General features: G+C 41.0%; 1 protein-coding gene across 1 annotated transcript in view; it reads left to right on the top strand.

Moving 5' to 3' along the window:
* Positions 1 to 21,881, top strand: part of LOC129104213 (inactive dipeptidyl peptidase 10-like) — a 113,070-nt gene that overhangs the window by 15,704 nt on the left and 75,485 nt on the right. Inside the window, exons 2-3 of the mRNA XM_054614789.1 lie at positions 5,861 to 5,975; positions 10,046 to 10,141. Coding sequence (XP_054470764.1) covers positions 5,861 to 5,975; positions 10,046 to 10,141 — 211 coding nt within the window. The remainder of the gene's footprint in view (positions 1 to 5,860; positions 5,976 to 10,045; positions 10,142 to 21,881) is intronic.

Here is a 21,881-nt window from a genome sequence, read left to right as displayed (position 1 = left end):
CAGGCGACAACTCTATAAATAGCCAGACTCTTCCGACAGCAGGCTCGTTGCATGTACGCCTGAGCACACACACGCTTGCAGAGAAAGCCGGTGGGGAATAAGCTTATTAGCCGGAGTTTGATGAAGATGGCAGGGGTCTTAATCAAACATCTCAAAGGCAGCATTAGCATTCTAATTTTACAAAATGTCTTATCATTCTCGGCCTCTCCCTCTGAGAAAATTAGCCAGCAATGAGTATAATAAGTACATGGGAGTGTGTAGGGGATGAGTAGGCGCTGAGAGACATTATAAATATGCCATATTTTTAACATTAGAATGACAGACGTCTATGTCTGTACATGCCTTAATGACTGTGTTTTAATAACCACCATTTATAAATGGTTAATTGATAGGCAATTAAACTTTAGTTCATTGTTAAATTGCTGTTAAAAACAAAATGAAAATATAATGAATCATGTTTCATAATTATTAGTATTATCTTATCATTAGTTTGGTTGAATGAAATAATCAGTTCCTAGATTATATATTGTATCGTAGCTGATGAAGAGACGATAGAAGTCACATTCTGATAGACATTAAATGGTTAATGGTATTTATTTTATATAGCCCAAAATCACAAATTACAAATTTGCCTCAGAGGACTTTACAAACTGTACACATGCGACATCCTCTGTCCTGGAACCCGGAACTTGTATGGCACTCAAAGCGCTTCATCAACCTGGACTGGAGGAGCCAGTGATCGGACCGCATATCATCTGATTGAAGGACAACCTGCTCTACCCTCTGAGCCACAGTCACCCCTAACAGTTTATCACAAGTATTATAATGCACCTTTAATAACAGAATCACAATACAATGCCAAATGCAGACTGATCATACAAAAAATACAATACAGCATAAGTAATATTAAGATACTGTAAGGTACATTTTCAGTCAGTGTAATCAAGCAGGAATCAGCCCCGGTCTCCTCAGTCATGTTTCTCTCTGCTCTCATTGTAGGCTTCCTGTATTAATGTGAGTCGTTTGTATTTTTCCTTATGGAGTTGTTTTCTCTCTGTTTCAAAGGCAAACCTTGCCATTTCAAAGACACATGATGTGATTATAGACAATGGCCTCTGATAGCACACGACTAAGCCATATGATTGCCGAGGGACTGCTTTGCGGCAATCTGGGGAGGTTTTCTTCCATCGCCTGCTTTACTGATTTAAATGCCTTCCAGAACATGTTATGGTATAACCTCACAACGAATGACACACTGTTAACTGAAATTGTGGAGATAAAAAATTGCATGATTTGTGTTATGTACATGATACTTACAGAAGAAGATCATTTTACTAGTCAGTGCAAATACCACTCTTGGTGTGAAGACAGTTGAAGCGTGTCCTCTGAGTAACCCTGATTGCGCCATCATCACTGTTCACTCAGCTATGCCCCTAACAACGAATGTGTCCCATTATTTTCTGTGGTCTACTTGACCTGATGAATAATTAATTGTATTGATTGAGTATGATGGCATTTGTTCCAGAGAGAGCCAGGTAGAATTACAGCAGGAGTCAGTTTAATTAAACGAGGATTCTAATGGTTGTCTGGGGTTGAATGAATAAATAATACCTGTTGGGAGGCAAGGGTTTTCCATTTCATTTATACATTTTTACACATTCAGGCATCTAGTATGTACTGTTGTTCAGTACACTCAGAAGAAGTACTTGTAACCCACAGTGCACAGGCGGCGAGAGGGCCTGAGCACCTACGACCCCCAAAAAACATTTTAGGGTTTCATGACTCAATTCTGCAGCACAAAGTTTGTGTTGTAATATTGCTGTTTTTATGAATGTACTACTGTATAGCAGTGGCGTTAATGCCTTGGATTTATGTTCACTTGATGAATGCCTTTGTACTAAATCATTTCGATGGTAAACTTTTTATGACAAATCCCTGTAATTATGTAGTTTGTGTGTGTGTGTAGGTTTTCACTGTATATTTCCAAAGGTTTGTCTTCGGCGTGTGGGTGGGGCATTGATTAGCCACCGGCAGGAAACATAATTAGGCACCTATGCCTCCGTGTAGTCAAGTCCAAGTCAGTGCGGACACCATCTGCAGGGACGGGAAAAAAAGCTTTACTGGGAATCAGTGGTGTGTGAGCGCTTCTGTATATATAACAATAACAGGATGAAAACATATAGAAAGGTGATTTGTGTGATTAACTTCATGAAAAGGGAGAAAAAAGACATTTACTCTGAACATAAAAGCCACAGAAACCAAAGTACATGCTCCTGATCGTTTTATACCAACATGACAAAACGCTAGTCAGCTGTCCTTTTAAATTGAGAAGTGATTGAACAGAATAAAATGAGAAATATAGGCTACAGGCTTGTTTGCTCTCTTGCTGGGAGTGTGCAAACCATTTTATCTCTTGTGTTGTCACTCTGATGCAGGGCCTGATTAGCCTAGCTTAGCACAGAATAGTCTTAGGTGCATTATCTTGCTAGCCAGAAAGCTTAAATTAACATGCCTTTGAAAAACCCCTGTATCGTCACTATTGCATATTGTATCCCGTTAGAGGGCAAGCTAAAAAAGCTACAGTAAGCAGAACCAAGCTTACTGTAGTCTGCTTGGTTCTGCTCAGAATTACAAAAAAAGCCTAGCTGGATCAAGACAGTAAATAGCTCCAATGCATAAGCTAGCTGAAGTTACCTGAAAGCAACTTTAACGGAGCTACTGGTGCTAACATAGTCTGTACTGAACACAGAGAGATAACAGACAACAAAAGTGTGCCATTTTGGTTCCGGCTACGGCACCTCCATGTTGTTGTATGCTATAGCGTACATTTTTAATATGTCCGTAAATTGGCTGATTTGCATTCCGTTTTAAAGTACTCATGACACAAACAATAGTTAAAAAAATATATTGATGAGTGAATTAATCACACGAAAAAAAACACCCCTGGTGCGTAAAAGCCTTTACTCTGACATTTTGATCTGACATTTAGTCATATGCAATCATGGAATCTTAAGCACCTTGGCAAAGACTTTTACAGCATATAGTAGTTATACAGTCCAATACCTGTGAGACTCCCTGTGGTATTGACTATGGTTAAGAGAGGTAGAGGAGAATGGGTGGATAAGGGAAATGGCCTTTGTCCTCGTAATTTTGCTTTCAGCCAAAGAAAAATCTAGGCGCATGCTTTCTAGTCGTTACTGGCCAGCATGTCAGGAATTATTCTATAACTGTGAGTGTCCCTCTGTAGGGCATACTTGCACCGTTTATGTGAAGTAAATGAATAGATTTTGAAAGCAAATGAATAGCTATGAGAAAAACAAAATGCTTTTAGGGAAGTGATTAGAGTTATAGTGCATGACTCAGTTGTTTGCGTTAGGTTGCGTGTCGCCAAATGTGTAGTAGAGATGAAACATATCATGTTTTCTTTCTATAGAAATATTGATCTGCTTAATTACAGCAAGTGGAAGGTCCAGTGTGCAGATTTGCTCTTCCTCTGAAACAAGGTCTGCACCGCTTACCAGCTCAATTTCGTAAAAGAGCTCATGAAGCGGCGTCTTGGTAGACAAAGGATTACAGCACGTGCCATGTGATTGTAATTTGACGGGACCTTTGTTGCATTTTAATGCCCCTCTCTCTCTCTCTCCCCACAATTCTACTCTGTCCTCGGCATAAATGCCTTAAAAATTAAGCTTTCCAAAAAAAAGAATATAGCTCTCCAAGGCCTCAGTTTGTCCTCTAGTGATCTAGGGATGAAATATAGACATGCATTTACTTGTGATGAGAGATAAATGATCTTGATAAAGGATTGATGTCTCATTTCTGCTGGTAGGTTTGTCAGATTTATAATGATGGTAATGGAGAAAATTAGCGGGTCAAAATTCAAATTCTTCTAATTGAGTTAATAGACTAAGGCTGATGATTCAAATGTGGCCAAATAGGAAAAAATGAGATAGAAAGAAAGTGAAAGACAAAGGGAGGAAGAATCTCATGCATGGAGACGCAAAGGCAATTTAGAGTTGCTGTCAGTTTTCAAGGACACGTCAGCTTTTTGTGGTGTTAATGAAATGAACAGCATCCCAAGTCCTGATTATAGAGCGGTCTTATGAGTCCTACGGGGGCTGTGAATAACGTAACATTGCATATACGTACTGTGTGTCTGCCATTATGGTGACTGTAAAAGCCAATGTACTCTAATGCTTCATGTCCCACCGTTATTCAGTACAACAAAGTTAGTAGAAAATTTGCACTAAACAGCCAAAGTTCTTTTACTTCACAGTCTGTGGGGGAAAAAAACTCAATGATAATCATTGAGTTTTCAATCATAATTGCCTCATTAGTCAGTATGCGTGACATTTCTAGTCTATCGGATGAAAAAGTGAGCTACAATGCTTTTAAACCACCAAGTGCTTAGAAAATGGATTTCAGAGAATTGTGAGATGGATGCAAAACCCAGCTCTAATTGGCAATCATTTTGTTCTGCCTCCCCTCCAGCCAATCAAGATGCAGTAGTGGGTTGGTGGTCAGTGATCACTGTATTTTACCAACAGGGTTTTGTGGGTAATTGAGGGCAGGAGGAGCTACCGTGAGGAGAAATGTATAGGGAGGGAGGGCTTAACGCATCTTATCAGAGGCAGTAGATGTGGTGGAAGACCCCATTTAAGGCCCTCTAATACCAGGACTCAGAGATGGAGTTGCAAGCGAAAGCTTTCACAAACTCTCCTGGATAGCTATTTCACTGTAGATAATATCACACTCAGTGTACTCTGCGGTCACTCAGATTGCTCGAGCCAAATCTTTCTGCAGCCAGTTTGACAGAGGGAGCCCTTGAATGCAAATTGCTGCTGTATTCCTGACCTGCCAAACAAATCTGTCTGAGGGTTAAAACAGCATCAGTTCTATTAGAACGACCCCGGCACGCAAGACTTGTCCCGATGGAACAGATGTTTTGCGCTCTTCTCCAGACTCGCTTAGGCAAGAGTTTGATTGAAGGATTGTTCATCCGATCACCTGCCAACTTTTTTTTTTTTAATCAAGTTAGGTGTTCTTCACAGATACCGCAATGTTGCATCTCCATGCTTCTACAGTGGTCCAGAGTGGACAAACTAAACACTGGCTCTAGAGAGCCGTATTTTTACATTACTTGAAGGCCACCGTAGCAGTTCTCTGGTGCTTGTGAAACTGCAGTAGAGTGAGCTGCCAAGTGCAAAACCGCGTCGCCGCCGGTCCCTGTCTTGACATTGTTGCTACTGAAGTTGCATCAACTGAGTCTTTCGGCAGCCAGTTTGACAGACTGAGCCCTGAAATGCAAATGGCTGCTGTATTCTTTACCTGCCAATCTCGGAAAGCCTGTGATCGCTTGGCCTCAGCAGAAAGTATGAGTTTTCTTCAGGTCAGAATGCGTGACTCAGAGGATAGGTTGGCCGAGCAATGATTAAACCATGCAAATACTAAGCACCCAAGCACTGATACAGCGAGTTTCATATTTCCAGCTTACGGTATGGCTCATGCAAAGCCCTTCATAGCAAATCCTTCACCATGCGGGGAATAGAATTGAAAATACAAAACCTCAATGTGACCCTTGTTAATAGGTATTTTGAGCAGCACCACTGTGTGCTACAGTTGTGTGCAATATGTCATCTTCAGGATGGACCTGCGTTGCCGTGCCTCTCAGTGATTTAGCATTTATATTCACCTCTGAACAAATATCTAGCTTTTTACATTCCATTTTTGCATCAACAATCCAGTTGGTAAATATCAAAACTGTTAAACTTTAACATTTGTAGTCAAGCCTCTGTCAGCTGGGGAAGTCTTTGTATTTTTCCGCTGTTCCACTCTCACCACCATTTCTCTGGTTCTGCAGGACCTGGGCGGGGGGAGTCCTCCTCAGAGGAACTGGAAAGGGATTGCCATCGCTCTTCTGGTCATCTTGGTGGTCTGCTCCCTAATCACCATGTCTGTAATCCTCCTCACACCAGGTAACACTCAGCCGTGATTGAGCCCTGCTGTCTCAGAGGTTCCTGTGATTTGCTCAGGTTCAAGAGTCCCTGTTTAACATGGGGTTTTTACGTGCTCCAGTGGCCGTTGTTGCTGCACCTTCCAGGACACCCCCCCTGGAAGGTGCAGTGATTTTTTGAAAATCACTAGAAATAACATGCAATGTCATACAATGCAAAAGTAACTAAGCTGCATTTATTTCTTAAAAGGTGCACTAAGGTATTACTAGCCACATGATACAGAGAAATAGGAGGGAGCATTTCACCTTTACTACCGTTCCATATTATCTCATTTACAGTCATCAAGCAGGGCAAGAAATTTTAAGTAAACGGCTGAATCTAGGAGAATAATTATAATAGTTAAAATTTCCATATGTGGCGCCGGGCTAAAGTTTACGTGCATTTTGATAGTTTGTTGAATTAATTAAATCCAAATTGGTAGGAACGAGAAAACAACCCACACCGTGGCCTCGTGCTCCCACTGACAGGTGACTGCTTTGCTGGGAGGGCAGCAAGCGGCGGCTCCAGGGAGTGGAGCTGTGGCTGTAATAGCTCGGAAAACCCCCGCACCGGGAGTCACATCGGGCCGGTGGCGCAATGGATGTCTGAGACGGGGCAGCCCCCAGAATCATACCCAATGTGCTCGGGTTTGCACTGGCTGAATTGAACTGCTAAAGGAAGGTCCGTCCACATCCCAAACCTTCGGCTAGCTTTTCTCTTGGCCAAGAAGCCTCCTGGCGACCGGGAGGATGAGGCGTTTTCACACATTGCACCTTTAACAATGGATCAAATAAAGTGTGTGATGTGAAAGCTGTTGCTGCACAGAAAATTATTACTCAACTCTGCCCTTCACTTTAGCTCAACCAAGTGTTTTTGCTTACTTTAGATTATTGTTTTAGGGTTTTAGGGTTTTAGGGTCAGAGTATGTTCTTATCATCTTGTTAAGCTTGTTCAGCTGCTACCAAGTGACCCCAAAAAATCAATGCAGATTAAAATATTTCATATTGCTCTAAAATTCTAAACATGTTTAAAATTCGTGTTTGTTAAATGCGGATGGATGAACAGATTATCCTTCACCTGAAGAGAGCATCAATATGGTTGAGTCCTCCTCCAAAACCCTCCAGAGGTCGAGTTTGGTAGAATGCAGAAGATGACAGACTTGCTCAACACAGTAAATGAACAGTGGTGGATTTTCTCCACCACTTCTCTCCCCTGCTGACGTCTGTCTGGATTTATATGAACGATGAATTAAAGGATTATGTGTTGTGTGAAATTAGCTTTTACCACTGAGGAACCCACAGAGAATCTCCATCAGATCTGTACAAAGCATTTTGGCTTCTCTCAGCTCACTGTTTGGGTTGTATGGACCCTCAGTTTAACTCTTCGGTTCAGTCTCATCAATGCTGTTTCTATCTGTTTTGGGTGAAAAACCTTTGATTATCCCACTCTACTTGACCAGCACCAAACAACAGAGCATAAAATGCTTTATGGCGGGGCTAACTTGTGATTGACAGGTCACTACCAGAGCCGTATATGGTGTCTCTACATCACACCTCTGCAGTCCAAATAAGGTCACTTCCATTTACTGGTTGCAAAAAGCCAAGATGGCAACTGCCATAATCCAAGATGGTGACGGCAAAAAGTGGTAAACTTGAGGCTTTAATAACGGCAGTCTTCAAACCAATTTGTGACGTCACTTGGGTACATCCACTTCTTATATACAGTCTATAAGTACAACTGAACTGTGACTAAGACATTTTTAAGTGACCAAAATGTTACAATTAACTATCATGGACTGAAAACACACTGTGGAAGGGTTAAAGTTGTTAGACGAAAACATTGACAACTCTCAGCCAGAGGAGTCGCCCCCTGATGGCCATTAGAAAGAATGCAAGTTTAAGGCACTTCTGCGTTGGCTTCATTTTTCAGCCACGGAGGTTGCTGCATGGCTGTGCTGAATGTAACCCCACCACTCTAAACTGTTTTCAGACCTGCGAGACCTCCTCAGACCACGAACCTCTATATCACACAGCAGCATAATCCCTATTATTCTTTGACTACTTTAATACTATAATACACTGCATACCTGCTTCCAAAATTATCAAAGAAAAGTCCCAATGTTTCACAGATGAAAGACCATCACAATCCACCGCCCATGCAGTGCACCCTCCCCTGGTGTATTCCACGGTTGGTTAGACTTTCATTGCCTCCATAAACAAACATGCTGTGTGGAGTTATCAAGGAAAGCCAATGTGGCTGACATTCAAAATGACTTGGCCCTGCTATTCCGCTCACAATCAGCAGCTGTCCTATTCAGTTGGAGTTTCAATTGGCACATTCTCTTCCTGCTAAAGGAATAACATTTCATAATTAAAAATGAAACACTTCCATGAGCAACATTGGAATTATTTAAGGATTTTCTAGCCCACTTATGGTCATATTATTGAACATGTGAAATGCCCTGCTCTGAAAAGAATATTTTTCTGTTTGCATATTTTTCATTCCCATGGATGTCTTTGTGTGTGTACGTACCTTCATGTAAATCTGGATTAATAAACGATCATCTGTTTAACATGAAAACTATGTAGCCACAGAGAATAGTTGATTTATATTTTAGTTTTGTGCAGGTTGCATGAGTAAATTTATATTTGTACTTAGTCAGAAGTCCATTTAATCTAAACCTTAAAGCTACATTAATCAGAATTCGGCCACTAGGGGGCAGACTTATTTAAGTTAAGTTAGTCTTCACCAATGCTTGACAAAAATGTCCTTAGCTTGCGATATGTTTAATGGGAGATGCTAGCTAGTTGTTAACTTTTTATGCTGTCACAGGTGGGTCCAAAAGAGCTTATTTGACGAACAGCTGTCTGCTTGATATAAAAATGGATCAGTACACATACATGCAGGAAGTTAAACTTAAACAAAAAGCTAAAAAGAAGTCAGTTGCTGTGTACAACTGCAAAGTTGGGCGATGTTTCTCTGTGGGTTTGTTACAATAAGTGACCCCTGTCACATTATTTGATTTATTGTTTCCACATAAATATTGATTAATATAGCTTTAAGCCAAGCTGGTGAGAGAGGCAACGATGGAAAGGATCCAGAATGCCGAAGAACAGAGCACACAAGAACAGCTCAGTGATTTCTTGCAATAGTGAAGATGCATGAGTTAACAAGCAAAGGTGGTTGATGATCTACAGGCGAACGGGAAAAAGGTTCAGTCGAGCAGGCAGCTGTTGACCGGTTCCAGGTCGTCTGTAATGACAAAGAAAGATGTCCCTGTGGGACTAAATTCAGGGGGGCTGGACTGTTCAGTTTTAAAGTGTTTTAAGTGTAATCTCAATTCCAAATTTGTTAAAATAATTACATCCCGGCCACTGGAACAGCCTTTGTTGATAGGGAGAAGAAAACAGGATTTTTCAATGCATTACACCTCCTGTGTAATGGTGGTGTCGTTAATTGTAAACAAGGCTCACAAAATGATCTTCATGCCCGAGAGTTTGTGCCAGTGTTCTGATACAACTACCGTTATTAGTTTTAAAATGTAAATGTATTTAGGATTGTTTACAATCTGGCTACTAAAAGAATGAATATAAAAAATGATATGAACTTAAAGTATATTTTCCGGTTTTAAATACATGTTTGTTTTTCCTGTTGATGAACTATGTAACGATCTCTCGAAACCACCTCAAACATGTATTTGGCATTTTGCATCTGACATACATGTAAGTGTCTTTTTAATTGCAAAAACAATCAACCAATTATATATATATTGGACTCTATTATTTATATTTCAAGGTAAAAATATATCGACGTGAAAATGTGTTTTAATTTGTCATTTTCTGCATCACTTGTCTCACTAACTGCATCTGCACTACCTGTGTTTTTAAAAAGTATCTGACTCAAGACTGATTTCAAACATTGTGCATGCTAGAAAACAAATTGATCTGCCATATATATCAAATGTTTGACTGGATAGATCATTATGCCTATGTGGTACTCATATCTTACATGAAATGTTAAGCAACTTAACAATACATGGCTTGTTCTTGCAGCTGACAGCCAAGCTGGAAGCAACACCAAACTGGCCGTGGAGGATCTGTTCAAACCTGAGTTCAAGGTCCATGACCCTGAGGCCAAATGGATCAATGGTGAGTAATCCACCACATTCACTGTAACCTGCTGGAATCCAGAGTGGTCCTGTTGATTCCTTGAGCCACAGATGGAAATGAGTGGGGCACCGAAACGGAAGAAAACACAGGATGTATTTTTATTCATATGGCCATTGGCCTGGAGGAGATTTTATATGAAGGCATTTGGTTCTAATGAGGCTTCATTGTTTCCTCATGGCAAATAAAGCTGCCATCGGCATGTTCCATGGAATGACAAGATCAGCACACATGTGGCATAGTCGTTATTATGGTTGAGTTATACAACGGCTTGAGTGACAGCCTGATAAACTGACTACATTACCCGTCCCGTTCTTCATATTGCTCTTCATACAAAACACACCTTGACAAGTAGTTGACATGAACGACATCTCGGGGTGTTCGAGTGTTCTGTGCAAAAGCAAACAACAGCAGAGGGATGACATGTCTCTCTGCTGCCTCTCCTGCTTTGCAATTGAGGCTCGCTTCAACAGCAAGCCGACAGTTCAGCCTTAAACAGGGCTGGCATGTTTCACCCTGGCTTTGCGTTGCGTGTAGTTATGCAAATTCAGACGTTGGGATTAATTTCCCCTTGCCTTATTTACATCGTATTGATTCCCTTATTTGCCAGAAGGGGATCATATGTTAAGCCTGGAAGGCTTTGGGCTGGAAATAAACCACATCAAGTGAAGTGCAGGAGAATCTGATTATGGCTGGCCGAGGGGGAGGGAGAAGATAACGATACCTCCGAGGGAAAAGGCTGGACAGGATTGTGGCGTTCCTGCATCGCTCTCCGTCTGGCTCCTTTCCTCGGGATTAGTCTGCTTGTTTGGCTTCCCTCTCGTTGCCCATCGACTGTGTGCCTCTCCCTCCACACCCGCGGGCAAGGGCAAGAGGCGAGGCCTTTCCGTCCATCAATATTTCATTCCGGGTGACATTTTTTCCACTATCTTTTTGCAGCTCCATCTCATTCCCCGAGCTGACCTCAGGCTAGACAGAGGGAGCGCCGATGTTGTGCGATGAGGCGGTCAGAAAAGTCAGCTTTATAGGGTGGTGTGTGGATGGATGGGGCAAAATAGACCCCAGACAAATGGGAGAAGATAACGGACAGACAGGCGAGAGAGGAAAGATTGATCTCGAGGATTTGGAGCAAAGATTAGATTTTTCAGAGGCTTTGGAGGTTTGGGCTTGAAAGTCTTTCATCTCTGTCTCCATTAAAGATAATCTGAACGGGTATATTGTGTAATCCAATGAGTAGTCAACTACAAATGGGGTGCAGCAGCATTAAGTTTATTTAGTAAGCTACACAGAAAGATTTAAACAAATCATACCTTAGGTGAATTCAAAGTAATTCATAGTAAAATCAGATATGCAGCACCCCAATATACTGTACATTTAAAATTGAATCGGCCTCCTAAAATCAAATAGTACTTTAAAGTACTTTTTTGCTTGGTTCACACCAAATGAACCAACTCCTGGTAAGAAAGCGTCCACAGAACATATAAGTATACATATCTGGGGCCTTAAATTCATACTTCAGTTAAATGAGCGCCAATATAAAGTTTCAGATGAATGGGTCGCCACAATCTGACATTAGTCAAATGGACTGCATCATTACATTTGCTGCTAAGTGCACTGTGATCCATCAGGCACATCTCAATCTCTTTGGTAATTGAGCCACTCTTTCACAGGACATTGTCTCTTTGAAATGCCTCACCTCTTCAACACGGTGATGATGATGAGGACTATAGACCCCCAATTACCCGTAGTTTGGACTGGTTGATTAGCATCTGCTGATTGGACCATGCATCATTAAATCAATCACACCACAGATGCTGTTACATTATGAAAAGTACTTTGTTTCACACAAATGTGCATGTTTACTATCATTCTGAAATGCACTGCAGTGTTGTCTGACATTTCTGCAGTGTTACATGAAATTCATTGTCATTCTGATGTGGGTATGGCTGTTATTGATGAAGATTTGTGCAGAGATTATAGTGAGACATCTGGTTAATGCCGGGGACATGTGCAAGAAATGACATGCAGCGTCTTCTCCAGCTGTTGTGAGTCATGTGTGTGTGTGTGTGTGTGTGTGTGTGTGTTGTGTGTGTGTTTTTTTCACACCGATGCACGTGATTGAGAAAGTGACATTCAGCCACCGCTGCCGCCACCGCACGTGACACAGTGAGCGTCACTTTCCATTTTTATGGTCACCGACTCCCCGTGCAGGCTGGTCATTGACAATCTGCTGAGAGAAGGGCATCATATTGTGTTCACATTCACTCCAGTTGGCTCACTTAAGCCTTCAGAGCCAGAAACAGTTCCCTCAATAGACAGTTGGGGATGTGGAGTAACATTTTTAGCTTTTTTGAACCGCTGCCTTTTAATCTATGTACTACTAAGACATTTATTTCAAACATAGGCTAACCAGTGAAACATTACCCCGCTGCTAAAATAGCCAATGAAGCTTTAGATTAGTGTTATATGAAGTGTTATACGTTAAAACGTATGGCACACCAACCTGTTCTTAGTACCAATGCATCAATTACCGATACATGGTCAGTGGCCCTCAGAGTCTTGATACAGATGCACATAGACACCCTTTAGTGTCTGTAGGAGACGCAGCGGGATTGCAACTTACAAAGTAAACCCATCCATGTCATTATTACAAGCTTAGAATAATTGCCAGGGTGTCGAACAAACAAAGGACTTTCACACAGGAGGCCACGTTAGTCCTTAGTCACATGACTCGTTAGTATCATTAGTCATGTGACACGTTAGTATTGTTTGTCATGGCAACCACTATCTTTTCCTAACCCTAACTATGTCGTTTTGTTACTTAAACCTTATTCCTCTGAGGATTGAGGTTTATTTTGAAAGGAGACTATGCATGCAAAGAGTGCAATCTGACACAACTTCCAAACCTGGAGTTCAAAGTGAGTTGGACATACAGCATTTCCTACTGTTGAAGCCTGAAGGTGCATTCAGACTGGGCATAGATTGAATTTCAGAGGTAGTGCATGTAAGTCCATGCAGAGGTGAGCAAATACAAATTGAAGCAAAGACCAGTATAAAATATTTCAACTTGAGCTAAAAAACATGTTTTAACTCTCCTGTGGCTGCATGACTCAACTTCATAAATGTATGGAGCAGAGAGGAAAAGATGGAAGGAACTTGGAGGGATGAAAATGGTAGGAGGTTAAGTTCTAAGATCAGTCAGAGGTGAGCTGGTGAACAGGAACATTCCACAAACATGCAGTCAGTGCTAACATTGCTAGCTTGCTACAGCTAGCTGATGTACAGCTCACTGCAAATAAAACACAAGTTTATGAACACTGTCACAACACAGTTCCACCATCACAATGTCTCGCATGAATAGTAACAATTGTCCAGACAAAACTGGACACTATATGGATGTATCCTCCCTTTCACTGGAATAGTTAACCTGTTACATCTCTCCAGAATGGGCAGACAGAAAGAAATTTGAGTGCAGAGAGCCTTCTGGAAATATTCTAATATTAGAATGTGGACTTGATACTAACTTTATATCTATCTCAAACCAGAGATGGTGGCAAAAAGTTGAAGAAACAGTGACTTTTCATAGTGTGTTATTTTTTCACATCTCATTGCAATAGCCTGTTTAAAGTGATCATAAAACAAATAGCTAATCAATGATGATACTTATGCTAATAGATAAACTAGTAATGATACTGTACATGCTTTGTATTCCTTAGTTAACAACCATGCAGTGTTCTCTGTGGACCGGATGGCATGAAGATGATAGAATTACAACCAGAGGAGGTTTGAGACTTGGACTCCAGCTCAAAGACTTCGGACTAGATTTGGACTCTAGTTCAAAGACTTGAGACTTGACTTGGAATCCAGCTCAAAGACTTGAAACTTGACTTGGACTTGCAAATATGACTTGTGAGCATCTCTATCTCAAATTGCGTGACCCATACATTACAGCCAGAGGATTTTTTGTCCCAAACTACTAACATTGTGTATTTCAACACGTGGACAAGAGAAGCTACCGATTGAACTACCTATCCCATAGTTATTGGCAAATCTGCCCAACCAGCTGAGCGATGTTCAACCAAACTTTGGGATTTGAATCCCATTTCCTACATTTCTACATTGCCATAGTTGCCTTTTGTTTTATTGTGTTTTGAACGGTGGTGTAATATAAATAGGCACATTTACTAGACCGCTATACTTACAAATTAGAAGCAAATATTGTACTTTTTACTCTAATGCATTTGTCAGATGGCTTTGATTATATTTCAGATTGGCCTATGGTTTTCCTTTATGTGTCCAGAAAGTTCTCCAACTTCTCAAGCTAAATAAACTATTTAGGCTAAAATGTGTCATTGCAAAGCTAAAAACAGAGCTGTATTTCTGAGTTCATGGAAAGTTGACTCATTAGAGATATGTGGTCCCCATAGGTTGCTACAGACGGCGCTACTAACATATGATGGAACTGTATAGATTCCATGGTAAATGGACTTGCATTTATATTATGCCTTTCTCGTCTGACTAAACGCAAAACCCTTTACTACATGTCAACATTAACCCATTCACACACACATTCATAGACTGGCAGAGGCTGCAATACGAAGTGCCACCTGCTCATCAGATTCTAATCCTTCATTCACAAACACTCACACACTGATGGCTCAGTCTTTAGGAGCAGTTTAGGGTTCAGTGTCTTGGCCAAGGACACTTTGACATGCAGACAGGAGGATCAGGGGATCAAACAGCCCCTCTTGCAATTAGCGGACGACCCATTCTGCCTCCCACAGTCTCCCCTTCTTATCAGCAAACTCAACTTTTCATCCCCTCTCCAAAGAAAGACATTAACTTTAACTGCAGCTGTTAGTGTTTCATTTTTGAGAACTGCTTGGTCCTTTCAAGGGCGCATGCGTAGAGCGTGTATGCGTCCACAGCTGGTTCACAGATGGTCCACAGATGGTCCACAGAACCAGGTAGACAGGCTGTCTGTCTCCACTACTCTTCAATGGCAGGAGTATATTGGACAGCTGGCCAAACTTTGGCTAAAGAATTAATACAAATTTTGTCCCCCCGGTCTTTAGCCTCCACTCCAAATTGTGTTTTGCTTATTGTTACTTCACATGGATTTTGAACCTTCACTGTGCAGAGTGTTGTACGTGTTTGACAATAAATTCCGGTTTTACTCATTAATTTGTTGGAGAGTTGGAGAGTTTCACAGTGCTGGCATTAAATCCCAGTGTAACATCATGTGTAAGGAGGAGAATGCTTATTTGGAAGCCGATCACGGCTCAATATCCGGCTAACCAAAAACGTATGTTTAAACTGGAGTCCTCCAGTTCTGAGAATTCGTTTTTAAGTGAAGCAGGAGAATATTTGCATATTTCAACCTGTTTTGATTTTGGACTGGGTAATTGAACTTTTCTTGTAGAAAAAGTATTTTTGAGCATCTGAAATCTAAATTGTCCCTCCAGTTCACATTGATCCTTAATATTTAGTAGATATATCCATTTCTCAAAATATTCTTGACTGTATGTCTGCTTTATGTTGTTGTTTGGATTTAATAATTCATTCATTCCTTAACGCTTGTCCTACTTTAGGCACAAATAAAAAACTTAATTATGAAGAAAATTATAAAGATCTTTTTATTTAAGAGGGTATATCACTTTTACGACGAGATTGAAACAAGCATAGTTTTAAAAGATTAGGTCAGACTGTGCACATGAATATGCAGCTGTGCTTGTGCCTCATACTGATCACTGCTCACCTCAATAAATGGTCCGTACTACAGTTTTCTCTGTACATCCATTATTGAGCTGTCAATACTGTTTACCGCGAACACATTACCACTCCGCTTCACCCAGTTATTGGTCAGCTTCATGGCCTCTCAATTCTCTTCGCTACTGCATTCAATTATTTATTTTTTAAGACCTGAAAAGCAGGCTTGTTGCTGACGGATTGATAAATCCCTGCTTGGCTGTATAATTTAACTGAGCACCGAGCAGCTCCCGGCAATAAACACATGTAATTATGTGAAAATTAAACTAGGTGCTGCTGAAAAGATTTGCTACTTAAATTAAGTGTTTGAGGGAATGCAGTGCATTAGTTTGGCAGATTTCATTTTCTGTAGTTGATGGAACAAATACAGTATCTCCCTACATTATCAGTCTTAATAGCTCTTTTAATGAAATGTGCTCTGCATTGCTAATAATTGTGAAGCTATGTACATTCAAATATTTGTTTTGTACCAGACGGCAACCTCCAGTTCTCAAAAAGAAGTGCTTTAAACTTGTATTCTCTCAAATGGCAATCAGGGGGCAACTCCCCTTGATGCATTGATTTATTCCCTCAGTAAACATGTAAACATGAGTCTATGGTCTCAATCTTAAATTTCAAATCTTCTTCAATACAGCATGATGTTCATTAGAGGCAAAAAGACCATCAAGCAGGGTCTGCTTTACGGCGGGGCTACCTTGTGATTGACAGGTTGCTACTATGGCGTTGTCTGGTCTGGGAGTTGTATATGTTTTTGTCTTAGAGCGTTAACCCATTCATAGCGTGTTTTCACTTCATGACAGTTAATTGTATCATTTTGGTCGCCAGAAAATGTCTTTGATTCAGTGTTCGGTTTTACCTAATACCACTCTTTCACTTCTGGTTGCATTAAAACGAAGATGGTGACGGCAGAAATGCTGAACCGTAGGCTTCAATATCGCAGTCCACAAACCAATAGACGACGTCACCATGGCTACATCTACTTCTTATATATAGTCCTTTCTTTTCTTACCTGTACTCTTTCAAAGTTAAGCTTTAATGACTTTATTCTTCCCATGCGTACTTGCTTATTCTTCCCTTACAGCTCAATTTCTCACATGTTTGAATGTAATATCTATCTGATAACACCTCAGAATATTTCAAGATACGTTTAGTAAATGTACACGTAAAGCTGAGCCCCCGTTCTCCTTATTCATGATGGCTTTGCAGGCCATATTATTAACAGGTGAAATGTCAGAGTGGATAATGATGCTTGGAGGTGTAGATGCATTAATGGGAGGTGACACCTGCTGAAGGAGACTCGTATCTTCGGTCAAGTGCCTTGCGTCCTTGACGATGATGAATGCTTTCCTGCTCTGGCCTAATTAATGGCATAGGCCGACTAATGCTGGTTCAGCTAATGAGAAATACAGATTTTCATCCAACACATCATCTGCTTCACTCCCCCACTCAGTGCGTCATCCCTGCTCATACTCTGTCCTATCTGAGTACACAGACAGTGTCTTTCTAATGTGCAAGTCTTCTACAAATCCAGGTTAACGCTGTGGGAGTAAATGTTTTTTAAAAAGACTGTGTCATCAAAACTGTTTTAATATTTCATATTTGTGTACATCAAACATTATTAGTTTGTAAGTTTTCTTCATCATTTTTGGCGAGTATGGGACTTTGATTATAAAGAAATAAGTGTTAAAGAAGGGTATAGGTTTGGTTTTAGAAGTAAGGGGTTCAGGGTATGTTGCAGGCTTTGAGCTTCAGCAAATTGTGATGGAAATGTATCACTCTTCTCTGAAATTTTAAACCAATATGACAATTTGATTAATTTAGAAAACAATTGGCAGATGAAGCAATAACGAAAACAAGTTGAATGGCAGCCCTCAAACCTCTGTTTTTTTCCCCTAAAAACATGCGAAGGAGGACAAGTTCCAACCAACCTCACCAGTCACAGGTGAGGGAGACCTTTATTTGGCCTGACAGGGCACAACAGTCCACCAAAACCTCCATACGGTTCACAAAGCATTTGCAGTGAACTCATGATAATAACCAATTTGATCCCATCCCTATATGGACTTTGATAAAAATCATATTTCTGTTGAACCTGGGAATTCATGTGTCTACTACAAAAAAAAAGATCCATTGGCATTGTTTCCATGGTGCTGGCACTGTTATCACGTCAAGGTCATTCACATATTCCTGTGAGCTAAGGTAGTAAGAACTAAAGGCAATGTAAAAACATAAATCAACATTTTCATCATCTCAGTCCTTTTCTTTGGATTGCGTAACGCTGTGCGGTGCCAATATAGTTTTTTTTAGGGCATGTGAAGGAGACGTGTTCTCTACCCTCAGTGGAAAGTACACCCTTGAACTTTACTGTGCAGGTCTGCTGCAGCACAGGAAATGAGAGCAATCTTTCTGAAGCTCATCTGTATCGCCACTGGAGACGCAGCATATGACGTCGTCATGATCTCTGCTACCGATGTTCCCCTGGGGTGAGCCACTTACCTTGGCACTGACACATCCCATTACTCTCACTGTGGGGCAGTATTTGGTGAATCATTGTTTCCCTTCCACACCTTTTATTCTGAAGCAAAGATTTGGCATGCAGTGTGAAGCTCTCGGGCCAGACTGCCAATGAACGGGCTTCGACCCAAGCTGCAGTTTGGTGGTGTGTGGATGCACTGACACACACCAACTAAAGCTGTATGCCGGTGGGTATCTAACGGGTGTATGGACAGATAGTGTGCACATGGAGCTAATCTCTTTCTGTCGTTATGTGTATCTTGAGGTTTGGCGGGTGTATTGCTGTGGATCCGATGAGTGTCGAAGTTGCAATTTTGGACATGCTACATGTTCAATATTTGACGAACAAGCGGTATCGCTCTGTGCAGCTGTGAGGCTCTGCGGGTTGGGCATTTCGTCCAGCCAAATCCCCAAACGGGCACTGACCATGGCCACTTCACAGCGCATTACCTGGATAGTGGCACGTTATGGGATCAAATTGCGTTCTGGTACCACAGAAACAATACCAATGGAAAGCCACTTTGGTTACTTTGTCATGGTGCACACGCAATTAAACATTGGAGCTAGTGAGGTAGTATAAACAGTAAGAAAGGCTGCTTATGGTTGGTGGATGGGTCAAACAAGCACAGGACTTTCAACCACGTGACCGGTGTTCGTGTCCCAAAGTGTTTTTGGTTTATTGTTGTTGGGTTGTAAGTTAAGTGAGGTGTTTACTTATTTTTTTAGTTTAGATACCATTTGAAAGCCCAACCATGTTGTTTTCCCAAACCTAACTCAAGGGGCTGATCTTGACATAGACAAATATGTCTTTGCAAAAAAGGTCAGGCAAAATGGCGCGGCGTGCCCTTCGAAGGGTGCTGTGTCCGCAACTGATTGTATGTGATTAAAGGAGAATTGAATAACGCACTCGCTTCCTCACTCGCTTGTTCGCTCACTGTAGCCTACATCAAACTCTCACAACATGAGATATGAATTCCCCTTTTCCTCTTACATACTCTGTAGCTCTCTCACAGCCCAACAGCTAATTAGCAACTGGCTAGCTAGCCCTACCGCGTCAAAACAGGAAGTCAGTGTAAAAGTAGTGAAGCTCGCCTCTTACTTGATTTGATTGTGTGTCATTGATGAGCGTGCGACTTTTCACCTGATGCTGAAAAGTCGATAACATTTACATTTTTATGCGTCTAAAAAACACTAGAAAATGTGGCGTGCATAGGATAACATAGGAAAACAGTAGTTTTTGGATAGACGCTATCTGGTGATGTGTGAGATCGGGCCTTATTTAACGTTAAATTGTTAATTTTAACACATTGCGTGCCACAACCTCTTAATGTGTTGTTATTGTTAAGAGCTCCTGGGTATTTTTATGTATTTCTGCAAGATCATGTTGTGTTCCAGTTCATGGTCTGGTTTTCAAACAGACTTGTTTTCTTCACTGGATGACAGATCACTCTGCCGGTTAGCTTGTCTTTTTTTTTTTTTTTTTTTTTTCGTGTTGAGCCATTAACCCACCTTGAGTTTCTTTAATTTTCCCTAATTGGCTACATGATCACGTCAATTAATCTCTATTCCCCTGCCACTCAGCGTGGTGGCAAAAGGAAACGAAAGATCAGCCACGTTGCTGTCAGCAGCCAATGATCTGCAGAGTGGTTTGCTACATACAAATCGCTAGCAAGGGAAACGAGGTCTTGGAAAAAAAGAAATTGCATTCTTTTTCAGAATGCTTTTCCACTTGCATGCCTCTGCACCATCATTCTCAGGGGTTAATTAGGAATTGCATGCTCTGGTGCCTCCCATTAATTAACATTAGAGACTTCCCAAGCTGTGCTGGGAACTGCCGTTGAAGCATCAGTGCAGGAAAGACTGTGCGTGTGTTGGTCTCCACTGGCATTCAAATGCGTGTAGCACACACAGGACTGTTAGAGCGTGAAGGTTGTTAATGGCTGCATGCTCCTGCTCGGCAGCTTCTGAGCTAAAAGCAGCCTGACAGCTGTGAGTTCCTCTCATGGACAAAATATTCTGGTTGGGGAAATCGTCCTCATTTGTTTTTTTCGGCCTCCGTTAGCCTTCCGTATGGCACACTCTTCTCCATCTTCCGTTAAGCTCCTGTTAGCGCATCCTACTTTTGAGGCTCCTGACCATTAGCATCGGTCAGAGCAGTGAGGGACGCTGATTAAAATGGATGGACGACCCTGCTCTCCACTGGAGCAGGGTCGTCCTCCAATCAGAGGATCGGCGGTTCAATCCCTGGCTCCGGCAGTCCATGTCGATGTGTCCTTGGGCAAGACACTTAACCCCAAATTGCTCCTGCAGGCTGTTCCTGCGGTGTATGTATGTGTATGAATGTTAGTTAGGGTCCTGATGGTCAGGTGGCACCTTGCATGGTAGCTCCTGTCATCAGTGTATGAATGGGTGTGAATGGGTGAATGATTAGTAATGTAAAAGCGCTTTGAGTGGTCGGAAGACTAGAAAAGCGCTATACAAGTACAGTCCATTTACCATTGTTCTTTCTGTGCCCTTGCTCATTGTGTGGGTTTTTTTCAACAGAAACTGTGGGGGCAAAACCTAACCTGTTGTTCATTGGGTCAATACAGTAATTAAATACATAATAGCCTTTCCACAGGTGCAGTGTTTCATATTTATTGGATATTTAGTTATTTTCCTCTATTTCCAAAAATCACACAAACAGCCAATATCATACCAACAGTGATGCAGTGTTGAACTTGCAACTAAAACATTAATAAAAAGTTGTTCACTGTAATGAAAGCAATATGTTTGAACCAGCAAACACATTTTGTTTTTTGGGATATGAACAAAATGCCTTTAAATCCATTCTGTTTGAAGAAATTTTGTATGAAGGTCTATAACGCATTATAAACATTCACTCGACATTATTATGTATTTCTAAGGTTTTAAAGAACTGTATGTATTATCATGCATGACAACTGAAAAAAGGTTGATAAAGTAATAAAAGTGGTGGACATAATTTAATACAAGTTCAGCATTCATAATGCCTCTATGACAAAATATTACAGTGTGTGAAAGAAGAATGCGAAGCCTGGGTTAAACAGCGTATTATAACTACTATAAATTTACCCTGCTAAAAGACACATAGAGAACTTCTTGGACGAACAGTTTATACATTCGAAAATTTTCTGAAATTGAATCATCTCTTATATTCCTGTGTATTAGATAATAGTTACTTCAAACATTACTTGGGAGCTTATCACAGGTATCTGTGGGAGGCCAGTAGTGCAGACACTCCACAGGAAGAGGATATGATGAAAGAAAGATGATCTCCAGGGAAGGTACTTCTCCTTCTTTTGAACAACAGCAGTCCATTACTTTAAGTAGTGATAACCACTAATAAGCTAATAAGGTCTATCCTATCAAAACAATACCTAGGAACGGACTATGAGGTCAGGCATGAACACAGCCGTTA

Source organism: Anoplopoma fimbria, chromosome 16 (assembly GCF_027596085.1).
Source record: "Anoplopoma fimbria isolate UVic2021 breed Golden Eagle Sablefish chromosome 16, Afim_UVic_2022, whole genome shotgun sequence".
Taxonomy (NCBI): Eukaryota; Metazoa; Chordata; class Actinopteri; order Perciformes; family Anoplopomatidae; genus Anoplopoma; species Anoplopoma fimbria.
The sequence above is the reverse complement of the archived record's forward strand: the minus strand, read 5'-3'. Positions and strand labels throughout refer to the sequence as shown.